This window comes from Megalobrama amblycephala, linkage group LG22 (genome assembly GCF_018812025.1).
Source record: "Megalobrama amblycephala isolate DHTTF-2021 linkage group LG22, ASM1881202v1, whole genome shotgun sequence".
NCBI classification, from domain to species: Eukaryota; Metazoa; Chordata; class Actinopteri; order Cypriniformes; family Xenocyprididae; genus Megalobrama; species Megalobrama amblycephala.
Window position 1 is genome coordinate 13,440,384 of NC_063065.1, and position 18,384 is coordinate 13,458,767.

Genomic DNA, 18,384 nt, shown 5'->3' on the forward strand with positions numbered 1-18,384 from the left:
AAAAAAAAAAAATTAAAAATTAAATAAAACTAAAAATCTGTAAATAAATCATATAAATAAAATTATACAAATGCATTCACAAATCAAATGCATTTACAGAAAAATATTTCAAATATTAATATATGATTATAAAGATAATTACAGATTTAAATTTACAGGCTTATAGGAATTTGCACAAACATTTTTTCAGAAAACATGTGAAATAGTAAAAAAATCTATTTTTTTTAATCTGATACTAGGGGCTGAGGTGGGTCAGAGCTGGTATATTTTACTACTGCTTTACAAGTGCATATTTACACAGAAATTGGAGCAGAGATTGCTCCGAGCAGCCTTAACTCGGCTGTGTAAAGATGCCTTGTCTGTGAAATAGACATTTAGCACTCTTAAAAGAGTTCTGCTACATCAAAGGTTTAGAGGATCCTTTTGCAGACTGTAAAAAAAAGAGCTGTGACAGGTAACTGAAACCATGTATTACACACACACAGACAGAGAAGATCCTCCATGGATGATGAGCTGGCATGTTGTGATATGGGATACATTACAGGCTGTGTGTGTACAAAAGATCAGTGGTTTCAGTTCCTGAGGGGGGTTAGGTGCAAAAGATGGATAGTTAAAGAAAGATGATATAGATGGTATAAGTTGAAACACTTAGAAGAAGCAGAGGATACCTGTGCTGTACACCAGCGGAGAGACGGGACTCTTCTGAGGAAGCATGCTTTTCATACGGTTGGCCTCCTCGGGATGGTTAAAGCGAAAGATATAGGATTTACCCAGACAGAGTGTGTAACCTGCAGAGAAAGGAAAATAAACACACAGATCAATCTGAGAAAGACAAGATTAGTGTTCATGTCACTCAAATCCACAGTCCATTGAAAACGTCAGCACTATAAGACAAAGGGGAAACTGAAATGTGAAATAACACAGAAGTCTTCAAAACACTAAACCACTTTAAAATGAATCTTTTAACTACATAATTCAATTATTCACGTTGTTACTCAACATGGCTACACATACTGAATTTGAAAAGCTTGTTTCATCATACAAACTGACTTATACATAAATTTTTTTCCTCATTTTGTTTTAGTATACAGTACTACATCCTGAGGGTCTGGATCTGTTCTTTCCACTAATCTGAAATCAGAGACCACAGAATAGCAGATGGATGCGAGCCCGGAAAAAAAGTCATAGAAAGAGGAATAACAGCTCATGGAAAATATGTAGGACCTCTTTTTCCTCCTCAGTGAAACCCCAAAATATTTGCCTCAGTGGTCTTTTTTTTTTTTTTTTTTTTTTTGCTGGATGTAAAAGCTGACTGAATTTGTGTGAGCTTAAGAAGAAAACAATTCCATCAAAACAAGGATTTTGAATGGGAACTGTCTGTAAATTATCAATGAATTTCAATGCATGAGAAGCTTTGCAGAAGCCTCATGAAAGTAAGTTTCAGCCCAGTTGTGCACAAAATGTCTCCACACTGTTAAACATAAGATCAATAAGTCATGGCGACGTGTTTTTCCATTACTTTAACAAATCCAACTAAAGTAACCTATTTCAAAATTTAAGATATACAAGATTCAACTAAAAAAAAAAAGTTGAAATGACTTGTACAGCCAATTTGACTGCACTTAAAAATAAGGCAGCAACTGAACTTAAGACTTTAAGTTGAAGTAGGTGGAAATTTCTTTACAGTGCATGTGTTTGTCCAGCACTTTTTACTCACTGATGCTACAAATATCCAGGCTTTTGTGTCATTAACATGCCAAACCCCTGACATTCAGTCTTCTAAATCTGCCTCACACATTCCAGGGTTTGGTACACTGGCAGAACATTTCTTCAAAGCTTTCTCTGGCCTTCTCTTTAATGTGTCACAGAATGGACTAATACAGCTTGAGCTGCGGGATGCACCGATTTCATAACAACAGATGGACACAAGGTGCAGGAAAATAAAACCCTGAGTCAGTCACTTCCATAGGCATAACACGTCCAGAGCAACACTCTGCAGTCATGAAAAAGAAACATAAACAGGCACACGTGTGCGTGCGCACACACTCGTAAGTGTTTAGTCTACACAGCTGTGCTCCTAAGGCTAAATAAATACACTTTCAAAAGAATAAAGATGTACACATCTAAGCTTGGCAGCCAAGGTGACTGTATTGCAAATCTGTTTCATCTACTTTCATGCAGAATACATTTGTGTAGGTTCATAAAAATGTTTCCAAGACTTTCATGAAAGTTTACACTTGTAGTTTATAGCAAGTCCTTTCCTGCCCTTCTGCCCCACAAATGAATCCACAAACACAGCTGCTTTATCTTATAAACTCTCTCTTTTAAAGTCAGGCTTGGATTAAAAATAAGATCCCTTTGATCGTATAATCAAATGTGCATGTTACTTTATGAACACTTCCCTGCTCAAATTATTGGATTAGCCCAGCACCACAAGGAAACAATCTTCTGGTACAATAAAACATTTAATACATCTGTTTATCGCTATAAATTAGAGGGGAGAAACAGTTAAGATCATAGCATGGATATTAGGTAAATGTTATTTGATAATTAAGAAGAAGGAAATCATATCTGGCCTTTTGCTCAGGAAACATAAGGGTCACAGTTCATGTGCTGGCATGCAAATATCACTAACAGAAAGCAACAATACAACAGCACACAACCATATGATACTGTAAAACAATTTAATGTATGCATGCAGTAGGCCTAATCAAACTTGAATGGCATCAAAAACTTCATTAATGTAAAATAATACCACCTACATATTTCCCATTTTGAATTAAAATGAAACGGGGGTGGCTTAAATATTTAAAAATACATATTTAAATATTTTTTTTATTTGATTATCACAAATTCATTCAAAAAACAACCCTGACTGACAATGTGTCAGGCTGACAGATAACCTGTGGATTTCTAAACTACTTTTATTTGTAACAGACAAATGTGGGAATATTATAAAAGTGTTGCTCCATGGTCACGCATGAAAATAAATTAACAGGTTAAATATTTACATGTATATATTTTTTTAATTATGACATCATAAAAAATAAAGATAAATATTAGTAGGCTTACGCTTACAAGCAGATCCAAAAACAAAGTTTTACTAATTAAAAAATAAGTGACACCATGACGTGACACTACGATGCCGTGAACTAGCACGTATGCGGCTTCGTTGATCAGCGTTCGCGTCCCTGACCTGCAGTGTAGATTCAATGTAAAAGTCTAAACCACATATCCAACCAATTTGCTGAAAGAAAACGACATAAGAAAGGAAAACAAACCTTTCAGGAAGTCACATTGAGCTAGTACCTCGAAGCATGAGCGGAGTTCTGCAGTCAATTAGTGCTTCACGCCGAAAACCATGACACTGTGTCAAACGCGCGCGCGTCTCACGCGACCGCTTCACTTTCCTCTTCTCCTGAGGTCAGTCAGAATAAAGCAAACGCTCCAAACCCAACCTAAAGGGGAGGTGCTCTTTACATACTCAAGTACAACATAAGAGGGAAGTCCAGCTATTTCACTGAAGTTGTAACTCGTATTTCAAAGTAAGTCAATGCTTATAATTAAGCGTTTCAAAGATGCATAACATGAACATTGATAATCTTGAAATTTGTTTGAAGTTTGCAAAAGCAAACGCTTGAAATGTTAGTGAAAGGGGTGACTTAACCCCACCCCCTCCATTTTCTTTGTCTACCTACTCAGAGATAAAGTTACCTGAGAGAAACACTGTGGAACGTTTAGAGGAGAAGAAACACTATATAAAATCTAAATTATAGAATCAAAAATGTTTATCAAAAGATATTTTTCCTGCCCTCTGCAGGATTTTCTTGTTGAGTAATCATTTGTGCAACTCTGACTTAAACAGAAATCAATTGTTCCTCTTGCTCAAGACTGAACATAATCTTGTTTAATTTTCTGACCTCTCCACATCATCATCATCATGGGGATGTCAGTACAAAACTCCCAGCCTTCATCAATCATGATGGTGCAGACAATGAGAAATCTGATTTCAGTCTGGCTCAGGTCAACTGCACAAAATGTATGATGTATGTATAAAATAGACTTTTAATGACAAGAACTTCCAAAATATGAGATGAGGAACACCCTTTCTAAAATATAAATGCATTATATGTTTTCACATACAGTATACAGACATATTTATAAAAAAGTGTAAGATAATATATTGTTTCTGACATTAAATTGTAATTATCGACATAATCTCATGGTAATTAATTACTATTTTATGTTTTGGTGAATTGGTGGCTATAGTTGGTATGAATTCGTACAATCTCTTTTAATTTTTTGAATGATCTTCTTACGCCCTATGTTTAGGGGTAGGGTTAAAGGTTGACCTTCATGCTTAATTTTTTCATAATAATCGTAAATTTTTGTATGATTCACATTGTACGAATTAATATGAAATTGCCTCCTCGTAACATAGTAACATTAAAAGTTCAGGTTGGAATTATTAATAAAAAATATTATTATTAGAATACAAGAGAAACATTTTAAAAAATGTATTTGTATAGCACTTTTGATATTAAATATTGTTCTTAGAAAGTAATTCCATACAACCAGCGTGCAAACTTAAGAAGATAGTGATGAAGAAAAACTTTCTAGAAAGCTACAACACAAATAAAAATGTTTTTTGAACATATGATTGACTACAAGTAACATTTTGAATAAATCAAACATTTTTCTACAAAGTATATGGCTATATATTTGATATATATTTTTAAACTCTTAAAAGTAAGACCACTCAGCGGTCTGTTTTCAATAATGGGTTTCTGCTGTTTACATACCAGACACCTTAGTCAGGATTAGATAACTACCCAACAGACTTACATAGTCTGGAACAGTCTAATAATAGATTGAGTCTGACACCAATCAAGGATTTGCCAATCAAATGAAGTTTTGCAATTGCTCAGGCAGACGTGACGGCACTTGTTGCGTCACAGTGAGTGTTGGAGGTGGAATAGACCTCTAACTGAGCTCTGCTGATTATTACCAGCCCTATAACTTCTGTGTTCAAAGCATGTAGAGTTAGGGGAGGTTAGCCTCAAATATGCTTCTTATTCTCATTGACAGAGCATCCTTTTAACTAGCATGTGGCTGCTTGTTGTATTGCAGATGTATAATATGAGTTCCTCCACAACTGGTCTCTTTTCTAAAAACATTCAAAAACGAAAAGAAATTTGTCTTCATTTGCATCACAGTGGTGCCTGTTGACATTCCCTCCAACAGAAACAAAGACAGAAGTTGAGGACACATCTCGCAATGCTGTCAATATTTGCAGTTCATGACTGAAGAGTGTCAGAATAAGTCTGGTAAATGTTTATCTGACTCGCTCTCACTGAGATGTGAAAGAAAATAAGCGCATAGAGAATGATGGATCATTTGTTGAGGAACTCGGTGAGGCTAAAGAATGCAGGAATTAAGGAAAAATACAACCTTGGGTTGAAAAGCTGAGCTCGGTAGCTTACTCTAACGCTTCTGGAAGCTCTGAGTCACAGTGTCGCATTAAGAAAAGATCCAAAACCACACCAATTAAACTCTGAGTGACGTCCAAAACCAAAACCCTGCTGCAAAGACACATTTCCAATACATAGCACACTTCATTCCCAGGTCATAAACCTCTTCCCCTTTTAATTTACTCAGACCCTGTGTTTTCCAAAGCAAAGAAACAAAAACATGCATGCAATGCATGATGGTTCTTTGCCGTAAATGCATTTTGCACTTTTTTTCAAATGCAGTCATAATTCTGTTGTGGTTACCTTGCGTGAGTTGTGTGGGTCTGGTAACGGGGACTCCATCAAGTGAACAAAGGTGTCCGCATGGGTCAAGAGTGACAACCCCTCCTCTGTTCTCAATCCTGCAGTGTTCTGCTTCAATGCCGGGACCCTCGATAGTGATGTCCTGAGGTACAGGGGCATCGTCACGGCCTATGAGTGTCACTCCTGTAATAAAAATCATATAAATATTAAGTTTGAAGCGTTTAGTGCTTCTGTGAGATTGGTTTAAAATAATCTTAAGTGTAAAGACTGTAAATAAATGCATTTGTAGTTATGCAGTATGGTCTGTCTATGGCTCCAAAGGCCTTCTGAAGCGGCTTTTATAAGAAAAATATCCATATTTAAAACTTTATAAACTAAAATAACTAACATCTGGCAGACGACTGTACGCATACTGCGCAAGTCGACTTACACCAAATGAGTAACTCCTGACGCGATGTATGACGGTGGATGTAGGAGTATCGTAAGCTTAGACGCCTCTCGCGGTTTAAACAAATATGGCTGAAGCTCCTCTTATATGAAAATCCTCCAACATTTCTCTTCAAAATTTCTCATTTTAGACTTCTAATTCATTACCGGTGTTTTGTTTTGCTCTATCCTGTGTGCTTCCACGTTGGTCACTGCGTCATGCGTCGGGTCAGGGGTTACAGGTTTGTTCCATAACAAATCGATGTGTCTGCCGGAAGCTAGTTATTATCATTAATAAAGTTTTAAATATGGATATTTTTTCTTACAAAAACCCATCATTTCACTTCAGAAGGCTTTTATTAACCCCCTGGAGCCGTATGGATTATTTTTATGATGGATGGATTCATTTTTTTTTTTCAAAATCTCGCCCCCTATTCAGTACCATTATAAAGTTTGAAAGAGCCTGGATATTTTAAAATATATCTCTGATTGTGTTTGTCTGAAAGAAGATAGTCATAGACACCATGGGATAATTTTAATTTTTGGGTGAACTATCCCTTTAAGTACACATTACGGGAGCCCTTAAGGGGACGTTATGATGGAAAAATTATGACATGAGAAGAAAAATTATTGCTCACAAATCTTTTGCATTCCCCCGAGAAACTTTGCAAAAGTTTTGCAAGTGAACGCAAAAGTTTTGTTAGGAAATGCAAAGTTTGTCTAGCTAACGTGAAAGGATTGAAATATTATTTTTTCCTCTAATATGCAGGATACACTTGTTCGAGCTCTAAAATTGTGAGTAACTATGCCACTTCATGAATTCACTGACTGGAATGCATACAGACTCATACAAAATCTTTTGCACTTTCACCAGTGCCTACTAAATTTCAAATTATAATGTAAATTATGTTTTATTTGTGGCATTTGTGCCAATTTTAGTCTGGTGTCATGTTGCTGGCATGGAGATGTACTATTCCAATGAATGATGTGTGTGTTTTTGTTTTACATTTCCACTCTTCTCTGACCTCTGCTGGCTCACATACTCAACCAGTGACGCAAATCGCCCCCATTCAGTTTTACTTCAACACCTCACAGTCTATTACTAACGAATATGGTCAAATATTTGCTCTTTTTATACCAAACATAATTAGACTACCTTAAAATAGCAAGTTTAAATCAGGCTTTGTGTGTGTCCAGCACTATGGCGGTACTGTAATACTTGTGACTTTATTACTCAGTCCCACTGGGAGGAAGTCAGCTTGACTCCTTGTCCTGACTCTATTCTGATAGGTTGCACACTTAATTTCCTGCGCCATTCTGAGATTGCATTCCAGCGTTTACCATGGTGACCATGATAAGAGGGGTGAGGAATGAGCGGGAGCTTTATGTTTGCAGATGGGGCGTCATTAAAAGAAGCCTGACACCTGTGCGTTATTGGAGACAGGTGGATCTGTCTTCCTGCCTTCATATGTTTCTTTAAAGTAAAGATTAAATAAGACGTACTGGGTTCTGGCTTCGGGAATATTTGCATCAGAAAATCCCCATCCTTCCACTCTCTTCCCTAACCGAAGTGCACTAACAATAAAAGCCACATGCATCCACTGTTTCATGAAGGCATGCACAGACAGAGGGTATTATTTACAGATCTATTCTTTGCAGGCCATTGTTCATGGTTATTTGAGTTTGTGTGTGTGAGAGAGAGAGAGAGGGAGATCGAGAGATAGGTAAAATCAAACAGAGAGAAAAGCACATACCCTCCTTTAGAGGTAGGAGAGTAATGGCCACACTTAGCCTTCCGCTACCCAGGCTGACTAGGTGAGGGGTCGCCGTTTGTACCTTCAGTCCTTTTCCTGTGTCAATCAGGTCCAGTGGCGGACTCTAAAACAGAGCATTAGAGCATTAACAGTCCTGACCTCAAAGAAAAGCTGAACAAATGGTCCACTAACCTTAGGAGAACCAAGGCTCTGATCTGACTCGAGGACACTCACTGGGGAGTTTGGCTCTGTATCCTGTACCACACAAGGAGAACAAAGGTGTGATATGTTTAAACATACACATACTTGTTGTATAACTTTGAAGGTAATTGTCAGTTGCTTTATAGACTTAAATCCTACTTCAGAGACTTGATTTGTTTCATAAGTGGAACACAAATACTACTCTTTTCCATACTATTCCATACTTTTGAATGGTAGTGTATGTAGATAAGGATATTAAGTATTAATTTCATTAAAATACCCAAACTGACCCCAAAATTCCTTCTATGTTCCATGTGATAACCAATACGGCATATCTGAATAGAAATTTATGAATAAAAATCTGAAAGATTTTTTCTGTCAATATAGACTTCAATTTAGACCTGTGGATTCAGAAGTCCTGGAGTATAGTGCATGAGTACTTTTATAGATTTATATATTTTATTAATATTTGTATATTGTGCTTTTTTTTTGTGTCTTTTTTAGAGCTCATAAGTGCATGGCAACCTTTAACTTTCATATATGGAGAAGAGCAACATGAACATTCTATAGAATTTGTTTGCATTCCATGGGTGGAAGAATAAAATACAGGTTTGGAAAAGCATGAAGGTGAGCAAATAATGACAAAATTATCTTTTTTTTTTTACTCACCCTCATGTCGTTCCACACCCGGAAGACCTTCGTTCATCTTCGGAACACAAATTAAGATATTTTTGACGAAAACCGAAAGGTATATGACTCGTCCATAGACAGCAATTTAACCACCACTTTCAAGGTCCAGAAAGGTACTAAAGACATTGTTAAGAAAGTCTGCAGTGGTTCAATCTTACCTCTCGGATTTCATCAAAAATATCTTAATTTGTGTTCAGAAGATGATCGAAGGTCTTACGGGTATGGAACGACATGAGGGTAAGTAATTAATGACTGAATTTTCATTTTTGGGTGAACTGACCCTTTGAATAATACTGCAACATGATGGTTTAGCAAACAATTGCTGGTTATCTTTCAGTTCTAGTTTAAACACCATTGAGTGTATCCAGGTAAGGAAAAGGCTATTATGTTAAATGGCACTCCAGTAACAAGATAGATACCACAAAGACACTCACAAACAGCCCCTGAGGGCCATAAACATCAGAGTGAACATACTCACACTCTCTAATCCAGCCACCACACGTAACATAGGTTGGAATGTGTGTGAAAAACAATTCCAAAGGGGCAAAAAAGAAAGTGGGAGGAAAAGGCAGGAATGTTCCATGTGTACTATTTCCCACGAGCCATTGGGCGTGTTTGGCATACCATGCCACTGGAGATGTAGTGAGAAATGGTCCTGACTTGGTGCTGACAGCCTAGAGTTGCAGTTACCATAGAGAGGGGCCTAGATACTAAGCCTACTCACCCACACAAACACATACACATGTATACAGATGCCCCAAAATGTATTTGGACACTAAAGACACACTTAATGTATTACTTACAATGCATTAAAAACATGAGCAGGAGCTTATTTAGATTATATATATTATATTTATATTATATTTTGCAATACATTTAAGTGTTCCTTAAGTGGCCATATACTGAAAACAGCCATTGCATTCTCACCATACTCTGTTTGATGTGCCATTCCCGCTCAGCCTGAGAGGAACATCTGACCATTACCGCCTCACGCTGTTTCCGTTTCCTCAGATACAAAACTGACATCCTGAATGAGGTCACTGCTGTTCAACAACCCTCATTTCCAATCCACACGCCAGGGTCCAATCAGATTGCACCTACAACCATACTTCTATACTACTTCTGTTTATCATATTAACCAACATATTAGCAGTACAGTCTTGCTATAAGTTTACACACCCCTTGCAGAATCTGTTAGATCTGTCATGTTTTTTTTTTTTAAGTGTTCATAAAATTGCATTTTATTTTATTTATTTAGCACACTAATAAAGCTACTTTATAAAATAGTCATTTAAATTTGCCTCAATAAAATATTTATCAAACAAATAAGGAATGGGAAATGTGTAAAACTTTTTTAGGTCTACGTAGGTACACTATAATGTTCAAAGTTTGAGGTCTGTAAGATTTTTATATTGTTTTCGAAAGAAGTCTCTTATGCTTTACAACCCTGCATTTATTTGATCAAAAATACAGTAAAACAGTAATATTGTGAAATACTATTGCAATTGAAAATACAAATAAATATATTTTCTGTCTCAATATATTTCAAAATGTTGTAACTTTCATCAGACAACTTCAGTATCACATGATCCTTCAGAAATCATTCTGATTTGCTGCTCAAGAAACATTTTATCAGTGTTAACACAGGTGCTTCTTAATGTTTTTGTTGAAACCATTATATACAGGTGCTGGTCATATAATTAGAATATTGTGAAAAAGTTCTTTTTTTTTTATTGTAAATTATTTTTAAAAAATGAAACTTTCATTTATACTAGATTCCCTACATGTAAAGTAAAACATTTCAAAAGTTTTTTTGTTTTTGTTTTTTTTTAATTTGTTGATTAGAGCATACAGCTAATGAAAGTCCAAAATCCAGTATCTCAAATTATTAGAATATTTACATTTGAGTTTCATTAAATGACCATCCCTACAGTATAAATTCCGGGTATCTCTTGTTCTTTAAAACCACACTAATGGGGAAGACTGCTGACATGGCAATGGTCCAGGAGACAATCATTGACATCCTCCACAAAGAGAGTAAGTCACAGAATGTCATTACTGAATAGGGTGGCTGTTTACAGAGTGATGTATCAAAGCATATTAAATGCAAAGTTGACTAGAAGGAAGAAATTGGGTAGGCAAAGGTGCACAAGCAACAGGGATGACCACAAGCTTGAGAATACTGTCAAGTAAAGCCGATTCAAACACTTGGGAGAGCTTCACAAAGAGTCAAATGAAGCCGGAGTCAGCGCATCAAGAGTCACCACACTCAGACATCTTCAGGAAAAGGACTACCAAGCCACTTCTGAAACAGAAACAACGTCAGAAGGGCTAAGGAGAAAAAGAACTGGACAGTGAACAGTGGTCGAAAGTCCTCTTTTCAGATAAAAGTAAATTTTGCATTTCATGTTGAAATCATGGTCCCAGAGTCTGAAGGAAGACTGGAGAGGCACAGAATCCAAGCTGCTTGAAGTCTAGTGTGAAGTTTCTGAAGTTAGTAATGATTTGGGGGGCTGTGACATCTGCTGGTGTTGGTCCATTGTGTTTTATCAAGTGCAAAGTCAATGCAGCCATCTTCCAGGAGATTTTGGAGCACTTTATGCTTTCATCTGCTGACAAGCTTTATGGAGATGCTGATTTCCTTTTCCAGCAGGACTTTAGCACCTGCCCACAGTGCAAAAAACACTTCCAAGTGGTTTGCTGACCATGATTTTACTGTGTTTTATTGGCCAGCAAACATGCCTGACCCCTGAATCTATGGGATATTTTCAAGAGAAAGATGAGAAACAGTCGATCCAACAATATACAGATGATCTGAAGGCTCAATAGTGCCTCAGCAGTGCCACAGGCTGATCACTTCCATGCCACACTTCACTGATGCTGTAATTTGTGCTAGGAGCAAGTCATTTGCTGTAATATGTGCTGCCGACCAAGTATTGAGTGTACAAATCAACATACTTTAAAGAACTTGAACTTTACTGTTTTGAAAATCCATTTTTTGATTGATCTTAGGAAATATTCTAATATTTTGAGATACTGGATTTTGGACTTTCATGAGCTGTACGCTTTAATCATCAAATTTCAAATTAAGGTTAATTCCCTTGAAAAAAAAGCTCAACTTTTAAGTCCTTAAAGAACTTTAAGACCCCAAGTTCACCTTTGGCCACATCCCAAGAGGGCACTTGATAATAACATGACCTATTTTATAGCTCAACAACAACTGCACATGAACCATAAACCCCTTCCTTAACTTTCTTTGCTCTCTCTCCAGACAGGTAGACAGACGTGTTCCTGCAGGAATGTCCCAGTGTTTTGCTTTTGAGAACAACTTAGGTATGTCACCCCAGGATGAAAATACCAGCTACATTCCTCTCTAGCACCTTTCTGTCCAATCAGCTCTTAGGATTAAAGATGTGGGCTGCTGTGGGGCGATAAGGGCAGGTTTGCTGTTTACACACAGGCGGATCTTTGTTAGATGACCCTGACTATGGCTTTAATCGTCAAGACCTCTTGATGCAGGTAAAAGCTGCAATGTTCAGGCATGTTCAGACATCTACAACAAACAAAGAAGCCAGAACTTTCATAAAGACTGCAGTGGGTTATTAACATGCAGGAAAGAAATCAAATGGGGGAAGGAAAAGAGGGAGAGTGTTAATTTGAAAACAACATTTGTTTTATGAGCCACTGAGAGAGGATGAAAGATAAGACTGTGGAGAGAAAGACAGAAGTGTTACGAGATCATTGAGACGTCAGATCCATGATGAAGAAACAGAAGGAGCAGGCAAGGCCAAAATTTGACACAAAGGGCTTTTTGAGTCCTGGTGCTTTACGCAAGACATGATGTGGGAGGACATTCCTGACGACTCCATCGGCTCAGCTGTAACGCACATGGGACGATCAAAGAGGGATCACACATTTCAAAGTCTTGCCCAGAGCTGCAGGACGGGTGGTGTCAGCCACACACAAGTTTAGCGTTTCGGCGGATGGGTGGGAGATTTAAAAAGGGAAATTGTCTGTCAGCCTCTGTCTGTTTTCATTCCTTTCCCTCATCAGATCTAACACGATCTCTGGCAGAAACATGGTCGCTTTCCAGGTCATTTCCAAATGTGTTTGGCGTAGGCTGATCTTGGTTGTGATAGCTGGGTTCATCTTTTTGTCCTACGTATAGGGGCCATGTTCAGAATGGAATACTAACTACTTTCTGTGTACTGCCACTCTTAAAATTTCTTTGTTGACATTGATGGTTCCATGAAGAACCTTTAACATCCATGAAGCCTTTCTATTACACTAAAGTTTTTTTTAGATTCACTCTATGATTATAACTTGTTTAACAGAGAATAAATGAAGGGATATTTATAAATATCCATTCTGAACATATAGCCTTAGATACAAGATACGGCATGAATGCAGGCTTTGTTCTGGCTCTGAATTTATAGTGTCATGTTAAAGAGATGCCATGACATGCTTACCTTTTATTAGAGGTCATTATCTTTTGATTAAAGGTCATGCACTCGCCTCTTTAACAATATCAGCATAGAAAGCTCATCTGATCTCTCAAAGGTGATGAAGCAGCGCTGCTTGTATAGTCCAGTCTGTCACATGTGACAATGATCTCATTGTGCCTGGACCTCAGCTTAATATGGGATTCCCTTCATGGCATGCAGCTCATTTACGAAGGGTTGAAGCAGCCCCCTTGCTTCCCCTGGACACACTCAATGATGCGAGATCTGTTAGGTAGACAAACCACTCTCTGTTCTGAGTTTCCTCCCCTTCTAGTCTTTCACTGACTATCAGGCCACTGAAAATCATTATGTTGTAGCAGGGTGATATTAATGCTGTTATGTTTAAAAATAACAATAATTAGCTATAAAGACTGTAATTACAACAGCTATTTGGAACAGTTTGTGGCAGTAGGGTGAACGTGACTTGCAGATATTGTTTTTTAATTAACAGCTTGAGGAACTGAATAAATAATTCGCCTGCACCATTATAATGCAAGATTTTTAAATTTGTCTGAAAAAACATATTAAGACTTTTTAAGTCATTAGCCCCAAATTCCAAAGTTAACAAATGAAAGAGTGTGGAATGTTGTTACAGCTGCATCTGGCTGCAGGGATAAGAACCATAAGGAAATCCACATTAGGCTGCAAAACCTTACGTAATATTATCTTAACACTGTTCCTCTCAAGCACAGATTTCTTTGAAGAAGCCATTACCATTATATACGAAGAGCTTTTTACATGTAAAGCCACTTTAATAGGTCTGTTTACTTGACTAGAGTACAAATTAAAACTAAAGTTTGACAATAAATTAACACTCACTAAATCCACCTGCCCTCATGACCATAATTCAGTAGCCTACTTCTTATTAAAATATATTGAAATTAATGTTCTATATTTTGTTTCAATAATATTTATTCTTTAATATTTTGTATTTTGAGGGGATTTCTTGGTACTTTATTATTAAATGATGCACCATTTATTTCTATATAAAATACAAATATTAAAAAAATGATTTCAATTAAGCAGTAATAGAGTGCCCCAGGGATGACGCGTTTTTGTAGGCAAAACCCGGAAGCGAGTTAGCATTTTAGGACTTCCGGTTCCAACGCCATAAAGTCTATGGGTTTTTTGAATGGGTTTTTGCTAAATCGCCTGAAATAAGGTCTGTGGTAAACAAAGCCTCTAAATACTTTCACGTTTTGATCTATGACATAAAACACACCAGTTATAACCCACTTGTGATTTTTTAAACTTTTACTGCGTCTTCAAATCGGCGGTTGCTAACAAATTGCTAAAAGGGACTTCCTTTGGCGGGGACTTTAGACGTCATTATTAAAAACGGGACATTTGGACAGCATTTCTCATGAAAAAGTGGATAAGTATTCATACACAGCGCAGATCATAATCAGTGAGCATGTTTTTAAATAGAGTTGTTTTCTAAATAAAGTTTGAGGACGCTTGGTGGTGACGACGTTGATCCGCGACCATGGTGTGCTGTAGTCCGTTTATAGCCTACTGTTAGCCTTTTATATCTGACGACTTTATTTAGGCTTCAAAATCTATAAATGTTGTGTTAACTTGTAAAGATTATCTTGATAGACAAAATGTGTAAGTGTCATAACCCTTTGTTAAACACAGAGCTTATTTTCTGCGATTTTCCAAAAGTCTATGGGAAAAATGAATAGGCTTTCAGTCGAGGGAACCCGCGCGCCGCTAACTTCCGGGTTGGCCTACAAAAACGCGTCATCCCTGGGGCACTCTATTAAGTTAAAAATTAAGCAAATTTAAATAACATAGCCCTACATATATACATATATAAAAATAGGGTTGTGTATTCCCTAGTTGCATATAAGAGTATTTTCAGACATAATTACTCACTTTTAATAGGTTTTGCATTTGGATATATATTTAGACATTATCAAAGACTGAAGACTTTTTAGGGATAAAAAAAAAAATGAAGGCCCGGTTTCACAGACAGGGCTTACACTAAGCTAGAATTAGGCATTAGTTCAATTAGGGCATTTAAGTACCTTTTATAAACGTGCCCTTAGAAAAAAAAAAACATTACTGATGAGCATCTTAAGACAAAACAGTCTAAGACTAGATTAAGCCTTGTCTGTGAAACCGGTTTCCTTACTGGCATCTATGGTTTCATAAAAAACCTTTAATATCCATGGGACATTTCCATTGTACAAAAGTTTATTTTGATCATTAAAATTCTCTTCACAGTAAAAGGAACCCAAGAATTAGAACCCAAAAGACCTATTCTTTGAGGAACCCAACGTGGTTCTTTTATGGCATTGTTGTGAAAACCTTGTTTTGGAACCATAGTGAATCACCTGACTCTGATGTGTTTTTGAATTCAAACAGACGTCATTCATGTTTTTGTCTTGTCGCAAAGGTTACACCGATTGACAGAATCATCACTCAGCACATGCAATTACTGTCCTTATAACATCTGCACCATACTCAACAATGATTTCACACCTGTCCACCAGTGAGAGCTCTGTGAGTCAGCTAGATCACAGGTTAACACACCTGAGCCCAACTGTAAAAGTGATGAGTGATAGGTCCAGCATCTGGTTCACTTATAGCATCTAGAATCCCTCTCTGTGTCTGTTTGCATGTTTAATTCTTTTCATCCTCTCGCAGTGACTCATGAAGTAATTGCTCCTCTTATGCATGTAACAACTGTGTGCTGAGTGTCACAGACACATAGTGTCATAGTGTTTTTACAACCATAACATCTGGATTGAAGGTTCGCTATTGTTTTTACACACTAGATGGGTCATTTAAGTATACAAAAATGTACAAAAACAACTATAAACCTTCAATTGTTTGTTCAGTTTGTTCAATCTGGTTGATTATTTTTCCATTGTTCATTGATTCAGTTTCATTGTCAGAGACATCTCATAGCATAAGTTCTTTGTTTTTTTTTCAGGTTGTTTCAAAAGTGGGCTATTTCATTGTCTCTGGTGTTTGATGTTTATATGATGCCAATCTCTCAGTTCAGAGTCACGATTCAGTGCCCATCTTGAATTCAAAAGACAAAACACATGCCAGTGGCTTGTGCCAAGAGTCGATCATAGATTAACTGCAGCCAAAATAAATATTATCATATTTATAGTTTATTTAACCATTAGACATAAGCAAACATGTACTGAGCAATTCTTCAGTTAGGGACACTTGAAAAAGAAAATATTTTAAATTAATTTGGTATTTACCTGTATATTTTTTTATAAAGAAGACTTTACAGTTTTTCAAACAGTATTTTTTTTAAAGTTTATGGTGGAAATGAAAGATGAAGAAGTAAAATGAAAATAATTTTGTTGGTATACATTATTTTGTTTAAGTTGATTCACAATATTTTAAATATTATTGATTTATTTTTATAGGTTAGCATTTTTTTGCTGATTACCGAACTAGTCAGATAGTTTCATTAGACGTCACTATCACTATCATTGCAATAACAAAAATCCATCACAAATACCATAAATGTATTCACATAGATGGATAATATAGACTAAAGAAGTTTCATCTTCCAAAATTTCATGTAAATGTCCCTAATTTAAGAATCACTATAGACAGACACATTGTGCGCTTATTTTGAGTTATTACACTTAAAATAAAATGTCACCTTCCATTAAATAAAGGTTTATTTCAAGGTTTATTTGTGTAATGATATGAAGTCTTACCATTGTCTTAACGATGTCTGTCATCCTGAAAGGCAACTCCAAAGACACTTACTACTGAAGGTGCGCAGCGCTCTTCGTCAAATATCCTGCGCGCTTCCAAATGACAGAAAGAAAAGATAGCCTATCCAATATTTCCCCTTCTTTAAAAACTCCAACTCTCCGCCGAAAGTTATTGATAAAAACGAAAACAAGTGAAACAATCTTATCCTAATAGTTAATTTCCAAAGATTTTAAACAAGTCCTGTGGCTCTTTGGTGACTTAAAGGCGCTGTCCTGTCGCTCTTGGCCAGCGGCGACTCCGCTGTGCTGTGGAATGCGCAACAGCTGGAACTAGACCGTACTCTGATGTGCGCGTGCGCATTTGATCTCCCGGCGCGTGCAGTTCAGCCAGCACTGACAGTGTACTGTTTGTTGATAAAAAGGATAAAACATTCACCTGCCATTAAAAAAACAAGTATGAAATTGAACAGAGATTATCGATAGTATGTTCTTAATACAAATGTATGTAATTTAATGTTTTCTGTTTATTTTTTTAATATGGTAACACTCGCTACTAACCCCAATACTTCTCTCTCTCTCACACACACATGGGTTTTGTGGGGACATTCCATAGACATGATATTTATGTACAAACTGTATATTCTATCTCCTAACCCTCATCATGGAAAACTTTCTGTATTTTTACATTTTCAAAAAAGCATCACTTAGTATGATTTATACGTTTTCCTCATGAGGACTAAAAAAATGTCCCCACAAGGACAAGGATTTTGGATATTGCCATCTTTGTGGGTACATTTTATTCCCATGATGTAGGGTATTCCTAAAAAAAAAAAAAAAAACATACATACATACACACACAAGATAAGATATAAACAATGATAAAATCAACCAGCCTCCTCCTCTCACAATTATCTAAAAGTTAATTACAGCTGTCAACTCAAAATATCCACTGAAAAACTATTTGTTTAATTAACATACAGAGTCTACAATGTGTGTCATAAATTCTCACCCACCGTCGTTCACACCCTACATCCAGTTTGTGATTAGAGGTCACATGTGGCTGAATTCTTTAGTAAACAGGATGCTCCAGCACACGCTCATCCATGGTTTTCTTATCTCAGAAACGGGACAAATGCCTTTCAGTAAATAAGCAAGCTGTCTATGTGAAGGTTGTCTGCAATGGTAGAATAATAGCTTTGTTTTATACAGTTTCAGATGCTGTTATGCTTGGAGTCACCTGCTCTAGGCATGTATATTTGCCTAAAACTCCATCAAAAAATGCATCATTACTCTTTACAGTCCCCAAATGAGCTGCACAAACAGAGGGAATGGAGAACTGGAT

General features: G+C 36.7%; 1 protein-coding gene across 12 annotated transcripts in view; it reads right to left on the minus strand.

The window, feature by feature from the left end:
- The window catches only part of phldb2b (pleckstrin homology-like domain, family B, member 2b), a 47,197-nt gene extending 29,827 nt beyond the window's left edge, over positions 1-17,370 (minus strand). For 8 of the 12 annotated variants that reach the window (XM_048174276.1, XM_048174268.1, XM_048174271.1 and 5 more), the window contains exons 1-5: positions 17,043-17,370; positions 8,147-8,209; positions 7,955-8,078; positions 5,775-5,957; positions 669-788 (exon numbers count right to left, since the gene is read on the minus strand). In XM_048174276.1, coding sequence (XP_048030233.1) covers positions 669-788; positions 5,775-5,957; positions 7,955-8,078; positions 8,147-8,209; positions 17,043-17,066 — 514 coding nt within the window. In that variant the 5' untranslated portion in view covers positions 17,067-17,370. Of the gene's footprint in view, positions 1-668; positions 789-3,281; positions 4,428-5,774; positions 5,958-7,954; positions 8,079-8,146; positions 8,210-17,042 lie in introns of those variants that run through there. The other 4 variants (XM_048174275.1, XM_048174274.1, XM_048174272.1 and 1 more) reach the window with 3 other exon arrangements.
- Positions 17,371-18,384: the final 1,014 nt, after the last annotated feature.